At 49.8% G+C, this 17,495-nt stretch overlaps 1 protein-coding gene across 1 annotated transcript in view; it reads left to right on the top strand.

Moving 5' to 3' along the window:
* Positions 1-1,547: 1,547 nt before the first annotated feature.
* The window catches only part of LOC143926641 (cadherin-1-like), a 68,877-nt gene continuing 52,929 nt past the window's right edge, over positions 1,548-17,495 (top strand). Inside the window, exon 1 of the mRNA XM_077450566.1 lies at positions 1,548-1,891. Coding sequence (XP_077306692.1) covers positions 1,841-1,891 — 51 coding nt within the window. The 5' untranslated portion in view covers positions 1,548-1,840. The remainder of the gene's footprint in view (positions 1,892-17,495) is intronic.

Below are 17,495 nucleotides of genomic sequence, written 5' to 3' on the forward strand. Positions count from 1 at the left end.
GATGTGCACAGTGAGGCTGCATATGATGGGCACAGTGAGGCTGCAGTTGATGGGCACAGTGAGGCTGCGTTTGACGGGCACAGTGAGGCTGCGTTTGACGGGCACAGTGAGGCTGCGTTTGACGGGGCACAGTGAGGCTGCGTTTGATGGGCACAGTGAGGCTGCGTTTGACGGGCACAGTGAGGCTGCGTTTGACGGGGCACAGTGAGGCTGCGTTTGATGGGCACAGTGAGGTTGCATATGATGTGCACAGTGAGGCTGCGTTTGACGGGCACAGTGAGGCTGCATTTGATGGGCACAGTGAAGTTACAATTGATGTGCACAGTGAGGCTGCAATTGATGGGCACAGTGAGGCTGAAATTGATGGGCACAGTGAGGTTGCAATTGATGGGCACAGTGAGGCTGAATTTGATGGGCACAGTGAAGTTGCAATTGATGGGCACAGTGAGGCTGCAATTGATGGGCACAGTGAGGCTGCATTTGATGGACACAGTGAGGTTGCAATTGATTGGCACAGTGAGGTTGCCTTTGATGGGCACAGTGAGGCTGCATTTGATGGGCACAGTGAAGTTGCAATTGATGTGCACAGTGAGGCTGCAATTGATGGGCACAGTGAGGCTGCAATTGATGGGCACAGTGAGGCTGCATTTGATGGGCACAGTGAGGCTGCAATTGATGGGCACAGTGAGGCTGCAATTGATGGGCACAGTGAGGCTGCATTTGATGGGCACAGTGAGGCTGCGTTTGACAGGCACAGTGAGGCTGCATTTGACGGGCATAGTGAGGCTGTATTTGATGGGCACAGTGAGGCTGCGTTTGACGGGCACAGTGAGGCTGCATTTGACGGGCACAGTGAGGCTGCGTTTGACGGGCATAGTGAGGCTGCATTTGACGGGCACAGTGAGGCTGCGTTTGATGGGCACAGTGAGGCTGCGTTTGACGGGCACAGTGAGGCTGCATTTGATGGGCACAGTGAGGCTGCATATGATGGGTATAATTTTATTTAGCAGTAATGATACATAATCACTTGATAAATTGCTATTTACAGTCCTGCATTACTAACAGTTACATTTTTCAGTTTGTCTGCCCCCCCCCCCCCTCAAATTTTGAGCCACCACTGCTAACTATGCAATTTCCTGGAATCCATCTGCCCCTAGCTTAGGCATGCAGGCAGTAGGGTGTGCTTAGCTGAGAAAGCTCCTCCTTAAAGAGGGATGTATGTCATCATTGTGACGTGGGCCAGAAGTCAGGAAGCGACTGAAGAAATGTAAAAAAAAAAGTGTAAAACACAAAAATATCATCTCCCTTCCTATCTATTCAGTATTGCTGGCAGGATAAGGAGAACCGAGTTCATTGACTGAGAGATTGAAGTTCTGCTTTACCCAATATACATGTATGACCCCGGAGACCGCCCCGGAGAATTATTAACCACTTCTTCTTCTTCTGGTGTCAGGCGGTCGGTCTCACTGCACTTTGCAGATTGGTTACACAGAATATTCGGCACATCTCGGTGTCGGTGATCTGATCTGATCGCTCCCAGTTTTGTGTATTAATGGACGGCCATTGTGCTGATTCTCCTGAAAACAGATCTCTGATTTTTAAGACTGGACCTTCCTAGTCCCAAATGACCCTCTGATAGTGTCATATTTCACCTCTCTTCTCCAGAGGACTGAGACTCCCCGGGGTCACTAAGCTGCAGCCCCGGGTACCCGGTGGTCACCTCTTATTCTTTACCTGAGGACGCCACGCCCTCCACAGGGGAGAGAGTGCAAGGACAGGCGGAGGAGACCTCACATCACTCAGGACTTTGTGCAGGACTGACACCAGCCAGAGCCCACCAATGAGGAAGAGGAGCTGCCTGGAAGCTCTGCTGATCTGCCTCCTGCTGCAGGTGAGTGGTGACCCCGAGCAGGGAGGACGCAGAATATCCCATCAAAGTTCTGCAGAATGAAGACTAACAAATGCCCTACACACAGCCGGTGTCCCCTAGAGACATAATATTGTCCGGACACCAAACTACAATCCTAGGGGCACCTTACCTTGTGGACACCTACAGTACCTACTCAACTGTTTCCTACTGCCCTCTGGGCACCTACCCTTCTCTATATTACCTACTGCCCTCGGGGCACCTACCCTTCTCTATATTAACTACTGCCCTCTGGGCACCTACCCTTCACTATATTACCTATTGCCCTATGGACACCTACCCTTCTCTATATTAACTACTGCCCTCTGGGCACCTACCCTTCTTTATACTACCCACTGCCCTATGGACACCTACCCTTCTCTATATTACCTATTGCCCTATGGACACCTACCCTTCTTTATACTACCTACTGCCCTATGGACACCTACCCTTCTCTATATTATCTACTGCCCTATGGACACCTACCCTTCTTTATACTACCTACTTCCCTATGGAAACCTACCCTTCTCTATATTAACTACTGCCCTATGAAAACCTTTTCTTTTCTATAATACATGCAACCTATGGACACCTACTCTTCTCCATATTACCTACTGCCCTTTTGGAATCTACCCTACCATTAGCTACTTGGCTTTTGGACACCTACTGCCCACCTCTGTATTATCTACTGCCCCGTGAATACCTACTTTACTAAAGATTATCTACTGTCCTATGGACGCCTACTCTGTGTTAGTTATTGTCCTATAAACTCTTAATCAACTTATAGCTACTCCCCTCTGATATCTCCCCTTCTCTTTATTACCTACTGCTCTATGGAAACCTACCCTACCATTAGCTGTTTGCTTTTTGGATACCCCACTAAATGTTATTTACCGTCATAGGGACACCTTCCCAATTCTGTTAGTTATATCCCTGTGTACACCTACCCTACTTCATGTCTGCAACTGCTCTTTGAACACCTACTGTTCTCTGTATTAGCTACTACCCATGGACTCCTACTCTGAAGATTGTTCCTATTGTCCTGTGTACCTTCTATATTAGAAACTGCCCTGTACCTTCCTCTATATCGGGCTATTATGTTATGGACACCTACCCTTCTTTATATTACTTATTACTTATTTACTGCTCTTTGAACAACTACTGTTCTCTGTATTAGTTACTGCCCTTTGGACCCCAACCCTACAAAATATTACCTCTGGTCCTATGGACACCTACCCTTCTCTATATTACCTATGGTCCTATGGACACCTGCCCTGTATTAGTTACTGCCTTATGGACATCTACCTTTCTTTATATTAACTACTGCCCTACGGTCACCTAAACCTACAACAGTAAAAGCAGTCTGTGTATGCAGTAAAGCATGCCTGTTATACTCACTGTGGAGTCTAAGGGGTTAATCCTCCGCATTGTGTAGAAAAGGCTGCATGTTTAGAGTAAGATATCGAAGAAAATGAAAATTGGTGGCACAGCATGGAAGGAAGATCTTCTGTAGAATAGTTACTTTATTGCCAAGGTGCCAAAAGACGTAGAGAGGACAATACAGGAACATCGGTAGATCGGTAGACGGCCTTCACACGGAGAACTTGTGCTTGTTCACAACCTGGAGTAAGCTGCTTGGAAATTCCCCAATTCTGTACATTCTATACATCAAGTCATAGGTGGCCCTGTTGGCACTATCTGACTCATCAAAATGAAATTAACGATTGTGCCAGGTGGAATATTGCATAGTTACCAACTGTCCCAAATTTCCCGGTACATTCCCAGGATTATGACCCTTTTCCCGATTTAATCGTTTCATGGGAAATGTGGTTATTCATGATTCTCGCCAACAGCCGCCATTTTCAAGAAGACCAGAAGTAGGCTTGGCAAAAGGCTACAATAGAGATGCTGCAGCACCGCCCACCCCCCGCCCCACTGCCAGTCTCTGTGACCTGTAACGGAAAGGGGCAGAGGATGAGCTGCGCCGCAGCTCAATCTCTTTCCATGTGGCAACTTTGTCTGGAGGAGCCGGGGGGAGGGGATAATCTGGATGTCAGAGGGGGACACCAGATGTTAGGAGGACTGATGGGGACACCAGATGTAAGGAAGACTGATTTGGACACCAGATGTAAGGAGGACTGATGGGGACACCAGATGTTAGGAGGAATGATGGGGACACCAGATGTAAGGAGGACCGATGGGGACACCAGATGTAAGGAGGACCGATGGGGACACCAGATGTAAGGGGGACCGATGGGGACACCAGATGTAAGGAGGACTGATGGAGACACCAGATGTTAGGAGGACCAATGGGGACACCAGATGTTTGGAGGACCGATGGGGACACCAGATGTAAGGAGGACTGATGGAGACACCAGATGTTAGGAGGACCAATGGGAACACCAGATGTTAGGAGGACCAATGGGGACACCAGATGTAAGGAGGACTGATGGGGACACCAGATGTTAGGAGGACCGATGGGGACACCAGATGTAAGGAGGACCAATGGGGACACCAGATGTAAGGAGGACCGATGGGGACACCAGATGTAAGGAGGACCGATGGGGACACCAGATGTAAGGAGGACCGATGGGGACACCAGATGTAAGGAGGACCGATGCGGGCACCAGATGTTAGGAGCACCGATGGGGACACCGGATGTAAGGAGGACTGATGGGGTCACCAGATGTAAGGAGGACCGATGGGGACACCAGATGTTAGGAGGACCGATGGGGACACCAGATGTAAGGAGGACTGATTTGGACACCAGATGTAAGGAGGACCGATGCGGGCACCAGATGTTAGGAGCACCGATGGGGACACCGGATGTAAGGAGGACTGATGGGGACACCAGATGTTAGGAGGACTGATGGGGACACCAGATGTTAGGAGGACCGATGGGGACACCAGATGTAAGGAGGACCGATGCGGGCACCAGATGTTAGGAGGACCGATGGGGACACCGGATGTAAGGAGGACTGATGGGGACACCAGATGTTAGGAGGACCGATGGGGACACCAGATGTTAGGAGGACCGATGGGGACACCAGATGTAAGGAGGACTGATGGGGTCACCAGATGTAAGGAGGACCGATGGGGACACCAGATGAAAGGAGGACCGATGGGGACACCAGATGTAAGGAGGACCGATGGGGACACCAGATGTTAGGAGGACCGATGGGGACACCGGATGTAAGGAGGACTGATGGGGACACCAGATGTTAGGAGGACCGATGGGGACACCAGATGTAAGGAGGACTGATGGGGACACCAGATGTAAGGAGGAATGATGGGGACACCAGATGTAAGGAGGACCGATGGGGACACCGGATGTAAGGAGGACTGATTTGGACACCAGATGTTAGGAGGACCGATGGGAACACCGGATGTAAGGAGGACTGATGGGGACACCAGATGTTAGGAGGACCGATGGGGACACCGGATGTAAGGAGGACTGATGGGGACACCAGATGTAAGGAGGAATGATGGGGACACCAGATGTAAGGAGGACCGATGGGGACACCAGATGAAAGGAGGACCGATGGGGACACCAGATGTAAGGAGGACTGATGGGGACACCAGATGTAAGGATGACTGATGGGGACACCAGATGTTAGGAGGACCGATGGGTCATATTTGCATGACTGTTATCATACATGCCATAGGTCATATATATCAGAAGGACAAGCTAATGTTAACCATTGATTAACTTGACTTGTTGTTTTATGTTACATAGCCCAACATACAACAATGGTGTCTAAGTTGTCATTGAGGACAGCTTGTGTCGTTTTTACAAAGGCATTGCTTTGAGAAGTCCACTTAACATTCACAAGTAGCCTGATTTCTGTTTCTAAGACAAACTACTAAACTGGTTCTTCCATATAGACATATATTTATGTGGCGATACCCCCATAAGGGCTGCTTAAGTATGTTCAGTCTCAGCCCCCTCTGGCACACCTGACAATAGTGTAAGTTCAATGACCAAAGAGAAACGCACACATTGTGATAAAACACAGGAATTGCCTTTACTGCAATACTTCTGTGGAAGAATAACACACAGTAACAATATATATTCAAATAATCAACTAGAGATCAATAACTGAGATTTAAGAGCAATAGAGCTCTCCATCCTATATCCAAACTGCTCTCAGGGGATTCTAAACCTGAGACTTTCCCCAAGTGCAGAGGCACACTTATATGGCAAATAAAGCCCAATATGACACTTTATATTGGATTGGTTACCTCTACTCAGGTTAGCTCCATGAGTCCAGGCAGGAGGAGAGCAGAGGAATGACTCCCCTTGTGTCAGGCCTCTCTCTTCTCTCCCCTGACACCACAGGCCCAACTTAATCACTCTATACAAGTCAGCAAGTAATGGCTTAACTTTCTAGATAATCTGTCCCACACACCCAATGCATATGCTGAGCCCTGAATGTGTGTGTGCAGATCCGTATGGCACTAGTACAGGGAGTCCCCGAGTTACGAACCTCCGACTAGTGAATGAATCCTACTTACGAACGGTGGTGGGACATTAGAAAACGGCGTTTGCTTATGCGCAGCTATTTGACAGAACATCGGAAAACATAATCTCTGCCGTTCTGCGCATGAACTTCTGACTTACGAACAAATCCAGCTTAAGAACAAACTGGCAGTCCCTAACCCCTTTGCAACTCGGGGACTGCCTGTATCTTCACTCCTGTTGAAGCAAAGATAAGCTTTGGTGTCTTCTATTAGCCACTGTCGTTGGTGTACTTAAACTCCTGGGTAGCAGGGCTAAACAACACAACTGGCCCAGATTATCAAGTGAAACAGGAAGGGTTTTGTTCACCAAGGTGAGAGGACAATGATACATTGTTCCAGAAATGAATGGCCTTATCCTTTATCCCTGTGGTACGACAAGTGTCAGCAAGATGACTACCAGCGATGATGTCTGTATAAAGTGTTCAAATAACTGCTTCTGTAGTGCAGTGTCTCTGTTCTCTGCAGATGGGCAAAAATGCCCTCTCACCAAATCCTGCGGTCAAGGCCCAAATGAATGTCCCGGAACAGACAGGCTCTCTTGGCAACCCGACTGGTCACCTCACACTGGAGCTATTCACCATCGGTGCAGGTGCGCCTCGATATGCACCTGGGATCCTCCTCTCTCAAGCTGGAAGTCCCGACTGGCGATGGAGGCCTGAATCGTGCAGGAAGATCATCTAAGAGACAGCACCTCTCCTCCAGGTCTGATCTCTCTCACTCTTTCATGGTGTCTGAGTCTCCTTTGATAAGCAAGATGCAGTCTTTATTTTCTTGCCAGCAGAGTATTCTGGGATTTGTATTTCTGTCCCCATATAAAGCTATGGGGCCCTTTTAGATAGGGACTATATATTCCATAATCCTTTGCAGCAGCTGCTTCCTGCAGCTTGTTAGTCCCCCACCCCATTGGCTGCTGTAACTGTGCCTTTAATTGTCTTTCTTCTTCCTAACAACAGGGACACAGGGAAGGGTGCAGGGTGAGCAGTTCTCCGTGTGTGGGAGTAGAGGAAGGGGGTGATCACCCACAGGTGCTGGCAGGCAAATTATCCCTATGTTAAAAAAGCCTATGTAAATTGCGCCGGCAAGACACCTGCTAAATTTATATCGAGCGCAACACATTCCGCCCTTGATTTTTGTCTCAGCCTCCACGCAGAAAATCACGTAATTACTACCAAAATTCATACAAAACATTCATTTGCCTTGAATGCAACCCCTTCCCATATTTCTGCCTCTGAGAAGGTGTTTCAACCTTTTGCAAAAGTTCTTTAGAAAGTCAGTTAAGAACAAGTCCAGGCTTGTAACACATCAAGGGGCCTTGCTCTCCACAGCTCTTGCAGTCTCTATCATGAAGCCACTTTTCTGTGGTTTTCCTGTGGATCAAATCAGAGGCAGTTTATTGAGTGGGAAACAAAATGGATTATCTGTTCCTTCTAATACACATTAACCATAGACCCTGGCCCTTCAGCTATAATCTCTCCTCTAACTGGCTTCATGCCTCGATCTCTGACCAACACTTTGCCTCCCGCCTGTATCCACTTCTGACCCTCCCAAAGAACATCAATAGGGAGGAGAGGAGATATACTGATATTACCCAGAAGATCATTGCTGTTTGTTTTGGAATTTTTGATTTTTTTAGAGCCTCACTTTCCACTCTTGCTGAGAAGTATCCACTAACCAGTGAGAGTCCCAGCCACTGTCCTGAAACTCATCTACAAATATAACTTCAAACCTTCCTGCTAAATTCCCTCTCATTCCTACATAGGCTTCAGCTTTAGATACGTCACTTCTGGATTCTATATCATGGGAAGCAGCAACTTGGTACCTGTTGAGCCTGTTCTTTCAGGAACCTTACGTAATAACTGAACTCTGCACTCCAGATGTGGAAGATGTGGAATCTGCACCCCAGCCCCCACCATCCTCTCATATAATGTGCTTTTGGCTATTGGCCTAGCATTTAACAATATTATTGCCACCCTCTTAGTGTATGTGTGGGTGTAAGTTTGTGCATCTGCTTCTTCAATGGCCAGTTGTATCTTTCAATAAAACCAGCTGCCTGTGGATGGTATGGGATGTGACATTTCACTCTGCCATATCTCTGCAGGACTCTTACCCCTCTTAATCAACCTGGTGGAGTACTTTTGCAATGGCCATTCTCGCAATTCCCCACACACTGTACAGTTCCCTATTAGAGTCTTGTATCCATGTCCATGCACAAAGGCAATCCTCTCTGCTGTGCCCATTTATATGTCGCTTTCTGCCCCAAATGTCTGGGCTGTTTGTGAGCCCATTTGGCCAGGTTCATCAAGACAGGATCAACTGGCACAACTGCATTCACCTTGGCAATTTATTCTGCCGCTCTGTTATAGTTCTCGGAGTCTGGGACCAGGGGCACATGTGCGTCTACATGCCCCACTTTTATGGTGCAGGAGTGAGCTTCCTTCCATATGTAGTCCCAGACTTCCTTTCCTCCCCACCACCTTTCCATGAATCATCCATTTAGTGGACTTCCACGTGGGCATCCCAGTTGTCAGTCGTTTAAAGACTACCCAGCTGTCAGTGTAGATAGTAATATGGGAAGAAGAATCCTCCTGAAGAGTCATCACTACAGCTTGAAACTCTGCATACTGACTGGACCCTCCAACTCCGGTCTCCTGCAGAACTGTGTCTGTCCTTGGGTTGTAGGCTGCTGCTGTCCATTGACACCCAGATGAGGTGACTATGGCTGAACCATCAGTGAACCCCGCTGACCCTTTAATATCTTCTGACAGAGAATCAAATGGTGAAGCCTCTTGAATGGGGAATAACTGCAGCAAAGGAATTTCTACTTGGCTGGGTGCTGGTAAAAATTACAAGCCCCACCAACTGTTCTGAAATGTCTCTGACATCCCCAGCTGCAATACCCCTTCTTCTTTCTTCCATTTCATCAATGTCTGGTTCTGGGCTACAATTACCCGGGTGGTCAGTCCATTATCTCTCACCCATCCTGCTATTGGCAATGCAGTATGGACGGTGACTGTGTCTCTACTTTAATGGTCTCTACATGTTGAAGCGCTGTGTAGGCCCATAACAGGTACTGCTCTAGGGGCATGTAGCTCTTTTGTTCCCCTGTCAGTTGCTTGGACCAAAATCCAATGGGTATTGCTCTCTGTCCTATCTTTTCATTTGGCTGCCACAGACTCCAAGATATAGTACCATCCTGCTCCACTTCATCCCGCTGAAATGACACTCCTTGCCTCACAGGTCCCAATCTCTGATGCTGCAAAATGGCTTCTTTAGCAGCCAGGAACGCTGTTTGCTGCTCTGAACCCCATTAGAACTCAGTTTTGTTTCCTGGTGACATTGTATATAGGCCTCAGGATCAGTCCAAGATGTGGGATGAACGATCTTCAGAATCGCACAACTCCAATGAACTTCTGTGCCTCCTTTTTGGCAGTAGGGGGCGATAGTGCCTGGATACTGTAGTTTGCACAACTGTCTCTGAAATTTTCCTCCGGGGCCCAGTCCACATCATTCCCATGAATTTCGCCTCTGTGGCAGGTCATTGGACTTTGTCTCTGACAGCTCACCTCTGTTCTCCATGTGATGTATCAGCAGGTGCAGTGCTTCAGTTACATCTTCTTTTGTTCCAGAGATCACAATGTCATCGAAACACAGCGACTTTCAAATTGAGGGTACTTAAATCTCGGGCAATGACAAATTTTTGGAGAATGGACATACTCTTCTTGAAGTACGGTGAAAGTGTACTGGTAGCCATCCCATACAAAGGCAAACTGGCCCTGACACTCTGGGTCTATCAAAATAGAAAAGAAGGCATCAGCAAGGTCTATCACAGTATGGCATTTTCCTGCCTCTTTGGCAATTTTCTCAATGATGGAGATCATATTGGGTACAGCAGAATTAAATGGAGGTGCAACTTTGTTTGGAGCTCTGTAATCCACAGTTATTCTATATGTCCCGTCAGGTTTCTTTACTGGGAACACCAGAGATGAGAAAGGACTTACAGTAGGTATAAGGATCCCTACTCTCAACACTTCTTGGATAGTCTCCCTTTTGTTGCCTCATGGAGGTCTGTACTGCTTGAGACAGACTGGCTTCTCTGGTGGAGGAATGAAGACTCGGGTCCATTTCGCATTATCTCTCACCACAGCCTGCACCACCCTGACCACATACACTTTATCAGGACACCCCAATGTCAATGTACCCCATTCAGTCTGAATAGACTGACCTTGAAGTACATCCATTCCAAGAATATATTTGGGTAACTCTGATACCAAAACATTTGTCCAAAATCCTTGCCAATAGCCATTTTCACCCATGTCCTAACTTCTGGTGTGGTTTGTCCTCCCAAACCTTCTACATAAATCAATTCTTTGTGATGAGAAGTATTTCCTTACAAAAGTGTAACTTCAGCTCCAGTATCATCTAAAGCCATCAGAGATGTGAAGGAGAAGATGACTTCCCCCACCATACAGTGACGGGTGGATATGTGCGTCGTTCTCCTGCTGTCCTTACCGCTATTATACGAGACTCACCTTCCCTTCATAAAGGATAGGGAACCTCCCAATCCCCTTTTCTTGAGTCTCTCTAAGCCCTTGTACAAACGGTCAGACATTCCGACGGAAAATGTGCGATCGGACCTTGTTGTCGGATAATCCGACCGTGTGTTTGCTACATCTGACTTTTTCCGTCGGAATGTCCGACCAACAAAGTTTGAGAGCTGGATATAAAATTTTCTGACAACATGATCCAATCGGACTTTGTCCAATTGTTTGTAGAGAACTCCAATCGGACAAAGTGCCACGCATGCTCAGATCAAATTTCGAGACCAAAGCTATTGGCTACTAGCCTGAACGTATCCCGTCCTAACAAAATAACGTCATCATGTTCTGAATGATCGGATCCTCCGACAACTTTGTCCGACAGTGTGTATGCAACACCAGTTTCGGACAAAATCCGTTGGAAAAAATCCGACAGATTTTGTTGTCGGAATGTCTGACCGTGTGTACAGGGGCTAACTCTCTAACTGATCCCCAGCATAAAAGGATTTGGGTTTGGGTTCATTTGCAGTTTTGGGAACTGGTTTGGGGCTAACAGGAGGGGTCTGAACTGTTTCCTTTATATTATTATTATACAGGATTTATATAGCGCCAACAGTTTGCGCAGCGCTTTACAACATGAGGGCAGACAGTACACTTACAATACAAATCAATACAGGAAGGATCAGAGGGCCCTGATCCTGAGAGCTTACAATCTAGGAGGGAGGGTCAAGTGGAACAAAAGGAAATAACTGTGGGGGATGATCAGATGGAGAAAATGAAAATACAGTTGTTAGGTGGGGGGAGGGTAGGCTTCTCTGAAGAGAAGGGTTTTCAGGGATTGTCTAAAAGCTAATAGAGTAGGAGATAAGTGGGCAGATTGGGGTAAGGCATTCCATAGGATTGGAGAGGCTCTGGAGAAGTCCTGGAGAGGAGGTGATGAGTGAACTAGAGAGAAGGAGGTCTTGAGAGGAACAAAGAGAACGATTAGATTGGTATTTAGAGACTAAGCTAGTGATTTAGCTGGTGGCTTTGTAAGTAGTTGTTAGTATTTTGAATGTAATTCATTGGGTAAGCGGAAGCCAGTGGAAGGATTGGTAGAGAGGGGTGGAGGACACTGAATGGAAGCCAGTGGAAGGATTGGTAGAGAGGGGTGGAGGACACTGAATGGAGGCCAGTGGAGGGATTGGTAGAGAGGGGTGGAGGACACTGAATGGAGGTCAGTGGAGGGATTGGCGGAGAGGGGTGGAGGACACTGAATGGAGACCAGTGGAGGGATTGACAGAGAGGAGTGAAGGACACTGAATGGAGATCAGTGGAGGGATTGGTAGAGAGGGGTGGAGGACACTGAATGGAGATCAGTGGAGGGATTGGTAGAGAGGGGTGGAGGACACTGAATGGAGACCAGTGGAGGGATTGGTAGAGAGGGGTGGAGGACACTGAATGGAGACCAGTGGAGGGATTGGTAGAGAGGGGTGGAGGACACTGAATGGAGGCCAGTGGAGGGATTGGTAGAGAGGGGTGGAGGACACTGAATGGAGGTCAGTGGAAGGATTGGTAGAGAGGGGTGGAGGACACTGAATGGAGACCAGTGGAGGGATTGACAGAGAGGAGTGAAGGACACTGGATGGAGATCAGTGGAGGGATTGGTAGAGAGGGGTGGAGGACACTGAATGGAGATCAGTGGAAGGATTGGTAGAGAGGGGTGGAGGACACTGAATGGAGACCAGTGGAGGGATTGACAGAGAGGAGTGAAGGACACTGAATGGAGATCAGTGGAGGGATTGGTAGAGAGGGGTGGAGGACACTGAATGGAGATCAGTGGAGGGATTGGTAGAGAGGGGTGGAGGACACTGAATGGAGATCAGTGGAGGGATTGGTAGAGAGGGGTGGAGGACACTGAATGGAGACCAGTGGAGGGATTGGTAGAGAGGGGTGGAGGACACTGAATGGAGATCAGTGGAGGGATTGGTAGAGAGAGGTGGAGGACACTGAATGGAGGTCAGTGGAAGGATTGGTAGAGAGGGGTGGAGGACACTGAATGGAGGTCAGTGGAAGGATTGGTAGAGAGGGGTGGAGGACACTGAATGGAGACCAGTGGAAGGATTGGTAGAGAGGGGTGGAGGACACTGAATGGAGGTCAGTGGAAGGATTGGTAGAGAGGGGTGGAGGACACTGAATGGAGGTCAGTGGAAGGATTGGTAGAGAGGGGTGGAGGACACTGAATGGAGACCAGTGGAGGGATTGACAGAGAGGAGTGAAGGACACTGAATGGAGATCAGTGGAGGGATTGGTAGAGAGGGGTGGAGGACACTGAATGGAGATCAGTGGAAGGATTGGTAGAGAGGGGTGGAGGACACTGAATGGAGACCAGTGGAGGGATTGACAGAGAGGAGTGAAGGACACTGAATGGAGATCAGTGGAGGGATTGGTAGAGAGGGGTGGAGGACACTGAATGGAGATCAGTGGAGGGATTGGTAGAGAGGGGTGGAGGACACTGAATGGAGATCAGTGGAGGGATTGGTAGAGAGGGGTGGAGGACACTGAATGGAGACCAGTGGAGGGATTGGTAGAGAGGGGTGGAGGACACTGAATGGAGGCCAGTGGAGGGATTGGTAGAGAGAGGTGGAGGACACTGAATGGAGGTCAGTGGAGGGATTGGTAGAGAGGGGTGAAGGACACTGAATGGACATCAGTGGAGGGATTGGTAGAGAGGGGTGGAGGACACTGAATGGAGGCCAGTGGAGGGATTGGTAGAGAGGGGTGGAGGACACTGAATGGAGACCAGTGGAGGGATTGGTAGAGAGGGGTGGAGGACACTGAATGGAGGTCAGTGGAGGGATTGGTAGAGAGGGGTGGAGGACACTGAATGGAGGTCAGTGGAGGGATTGGTAGAGAGGGGTGAAGGACACTGAATGGACATCAGTGGAGGGATTGGTAGAGAGGGGTGGAGGATACTGAATGGAGGTCAGTGGAGGGATTGGTAGAGAGGGGTGGAGGACACTGAATGGAGACCAGTGGAGGGATTGGTAGAGAGGGGTGGAGGACACTGAATGGAGACCAGTGGACGGATTGGTAGAGAGGGGTGGAGGACACTGAATGGAGACCAGTGGAGGGATTGGTAGAGAGGGGTGGAGGACACTGAATGGAGGTCAGTGGAGGGATTGGTAGAGAGGGGTGGAGGACACTGAATGGAGGTCAGTGGAGGGATTGGTAGAGAGGGGTGGAGGACACTGAATGGAGGTCAGTGGAGGGATTGGTAGAGAGGGGTGAGGACACTGAATGGAGGTCAGTGGAGGGATTGGTAGAGAGGGGTGGAGGACACTGAATGGAGACCAGTGGAGGGATTGGTAGAGAGGGGTGGAGGACACTGAATGGAGACCAGTGGAGGGATTGGTAGAGAGGGGTGGAGGACACTGAATGGAGACCAGTGGAGGGATTGGTAGAGAGGGGTGGAGGACACTGAATGGAGACCAGTGGAGGGATTGGTAGAGAGGGGTGGAGGACACTGAATGGAGGTCAGTGGAGGGATTGGTAGAGAGGGGTGGAGGACACTGAATGGAGACCAGTGGAGGGATTGGTAGAGAGGGGTGGAGGACACTGAATGGAGGTCAGTGGAGGGATTGGTAGAGAGGGGTGGAGGACACTGAATGGAGACCAGTGGAGGGATTGGTAGAGAGGGGTGGAGGACACTGAATGGAGACCAGTGGAGGGATTGGTAGAGAGGGGTGGAGGACACTGAATGGACATCAGTGGAGGGATTGGTAGAGAGGGGTGGAGGACACTGAATGGAGACCAGTGGAGGGATTGGTAGAGAGGGGTGGAGGACACTGAATGGAGACCAGTGGAGGGATTGGTAGAGAGGGGTGGAGGACACTGAATGGAGGTCAGTGGAGGGATTGGTAGAGAGGGGTGGAGGACACTGAATGGAGACCAGTGGAGGGATTGGTAGAGAGGGGTGGAGGACACTGAATGGAGACCAGTGGAGGGATTGGTAGAGAGGGGTGGAGGACATTGAATGGAGGTCAGTGGAGGGATTGGTAGAGAGGGGTGGAGGACACTGAATGGAGGTCAGTGGAGGGATTGGTAGAGAGGGGTGGAGGACACTGAATGGAGGTCAGTGGAGGGATTGGTAGAGAGGGGTGGAGGACACTGAATGGAGACCAGTGGAGGGATTGGTAGAGAGGGGTGGAGGACACTGAATGGAGACCAGTGGAGGGATTGGTAGAGAGGGGTGGAGGACACTGAGTGGAGGTCAGTGGAGGGATTGGTAGAGAGGGGTGGAGGACACTGAATGGAGGTCAGTGGAGGGATTGGTAGAGAGGAGTGGAGGACACTGAGTGGAGGTCAGTGGAGGGATTGGTAGAGAGGGGTGGAGGACACTGAATGGAGACCAGTGGAGGGATTGGTAGAGAGGGGTGGAGGACACTGAATGGAGACCAGTGGAGGGATTGGTAGAGAGGGGTGGAGGACACTGAATGGAGGTCAGTGGAGGGATTGGTAGAGAGGGGTGGAGGACACTGAATGGAGACCAGTGGAGGGATTGGTAGAGAGGGGTGGAGGACACTGAATGGAGACCAGTGGAGGGATTGGTAGAGAGGGGTGGAGGACACTGAATGGAGGTCAGTGGAGGGATTGGTAGAGAGGGGTGGAGGACACTGAATGGAGGTCAGTGGAGGGATTGGTAGAGAAGGGTGGAGGACACTGAATGGAGGTCAGTGGAGGGATTGGTAGAGAGGGGTGGAGGACACTGAATGGAGGTCAGTGGAGGGATTGGTAGAGAGGGGTGGAGGACACTGAATGGAGGCCAGTGGAGGGATTGGTAGAGAGGGGTGGAGGACACTGAATGGAGACCAGTGGAGGGATTGGTAGAGAGGGGTGGAGGACACTGAATGGAGGTCAGTGGAGGGATTGGTAGAGAGGGGTGGAGGACACTGAATGGAGACCAGTGGAGGGATTGGTAGAGAGGGGTGGAGGACACTGAATGGAGACCAGTGGAGGGATTGGTAGAGAGGGGTGGAGGACACTGAATGGAGACCAGTGGAGGGATTGGTAGAGAGGGGTGGAGGACACTGAATGGAGGTCAGTGGAGGGATTGGTAGAGAGGGGTGGAGGACACTGAATGGAGGTCAGTGGAGGGATTGGTAGAGAAGGGTGGAGGACACTGAATGGAGGTCAGTGGAGGGATTGGTAGAGAGGGGTGGAGGACACTGAATGGAGGTCAGTGGAGGGATTGGTAGAGAGGGGTGGAGGACACTGAATGGAGGCCAGTGGAGGGATTGGTAGAGAGGGGTGGAGGACACTGAATGGAGACCAGTGGAGGGATTGGTAGAGAGGGGTGGAGGACACTGAATGGAGACCAGTGGAGGGATTGGTAGAGAGGGGTGGAGGACACTGAATGGAGGCCAGTGGAAGGATTGGTAGAGAGGGGTGGAGGACACTGAATGGAGGCCAGTGGAGGGATTGGTAGAGAGGGGTGGAGGACACTGAATGGAGACCAGTGGAGGGATTGGTAGAGAGGGGTGGAGGACACTGAATGGAGGTCAGTGGAGGGATTGGTAGAGAGGGGTGGAGGACACTGAATGGAGGTCAGTGGAGGGATTGGTAGAGAGGGGTGGAGGACACTGAATGGAGACCAGTGGAGGGATTGGTAGAGAGGGGTGGAGGACACTGAATGGAGGGATTGGTAGAGAGGGGTGGAGGACACTGAATGGAGACCAGTGGAGGGATTGGTAGAGAGGGGTGGAGGACACTGAATGGAGGTCAGTGGAGGGATTGGTAGAGAGGGGTGGAGGACACTGAATGGAGACCAGTGGAGGGATTGGTAGAGAGGGGTGGAGGACACTGAATGGAGGTCAGTGGAGGGATTGGTAGAGAGGGGTGGAGGACACTGAATGGAGGTCAGTGGAGGGATTGGTAGAGAGGGGTGGAGGACACTGAATGGAGGTCAGTGGAGGGATTGGTAGAGAGGGGTGGAGGACAGTGAATGGAGGTCAGTGGAGGGATTGGTATAGAGGGGTGGAGGACACTGAATGGAGGCCAGTGGAGGGATTGGTAGAGAGGAGTGGAGGACACTGAATGGAGGTCAGTGGAGGGATTGGTAGAGAGGAGTGGAGGACACTGAATGGAGGTCAGTGGAGGGATTGGTAGAGAGGGGTAGAAGACACATATCGATTGGTAAGGTGGATGAGTCTGGCAGCAGCATTCATGATGGATTGAAGAGGTGATAGACTATGTAGAGATGAGCCAATGAGAAGGGAGTTGCAGTAGTCGAGGCGGGAGATGACCAGCGAGTGAACTAAGCTTTGTTGTGTCATTGGTTAGAAAGGGGCGTATTTTGGAGATGTTGCGGAGGTTGAGGTGGCAGGATTTGGACAGGGATTGGACATGGTGCTTAAAGGAGAGTTCAGAGTCCAGGACTAAACCTAGAACCTCGGCATGTGGGGGATGGGCTTATAGCTGTGCCATCGATTTTGACAGAGAGATCAGGAGAAGGGAAAGGGGCATAACTAGAACTAGAACTTAACTAGGAGTAG

This window comes from Lithobates pipiens, unplaced genomic scaffold (genome assembly GCF_037356315.1).
Source record: "Lithobates pipiens isolate NorthernLeopardFrog02 unplaced genomic scaffold, aLitPip1_a1.2 Scaffold_10, whole genome shotgun sequence".
Taxonomy (NCBI): Eukaryota; Metazoa; Chordata; class Amphibia; order Anura; family Ranidae; genus Lithobates; species Lithobates pipiens.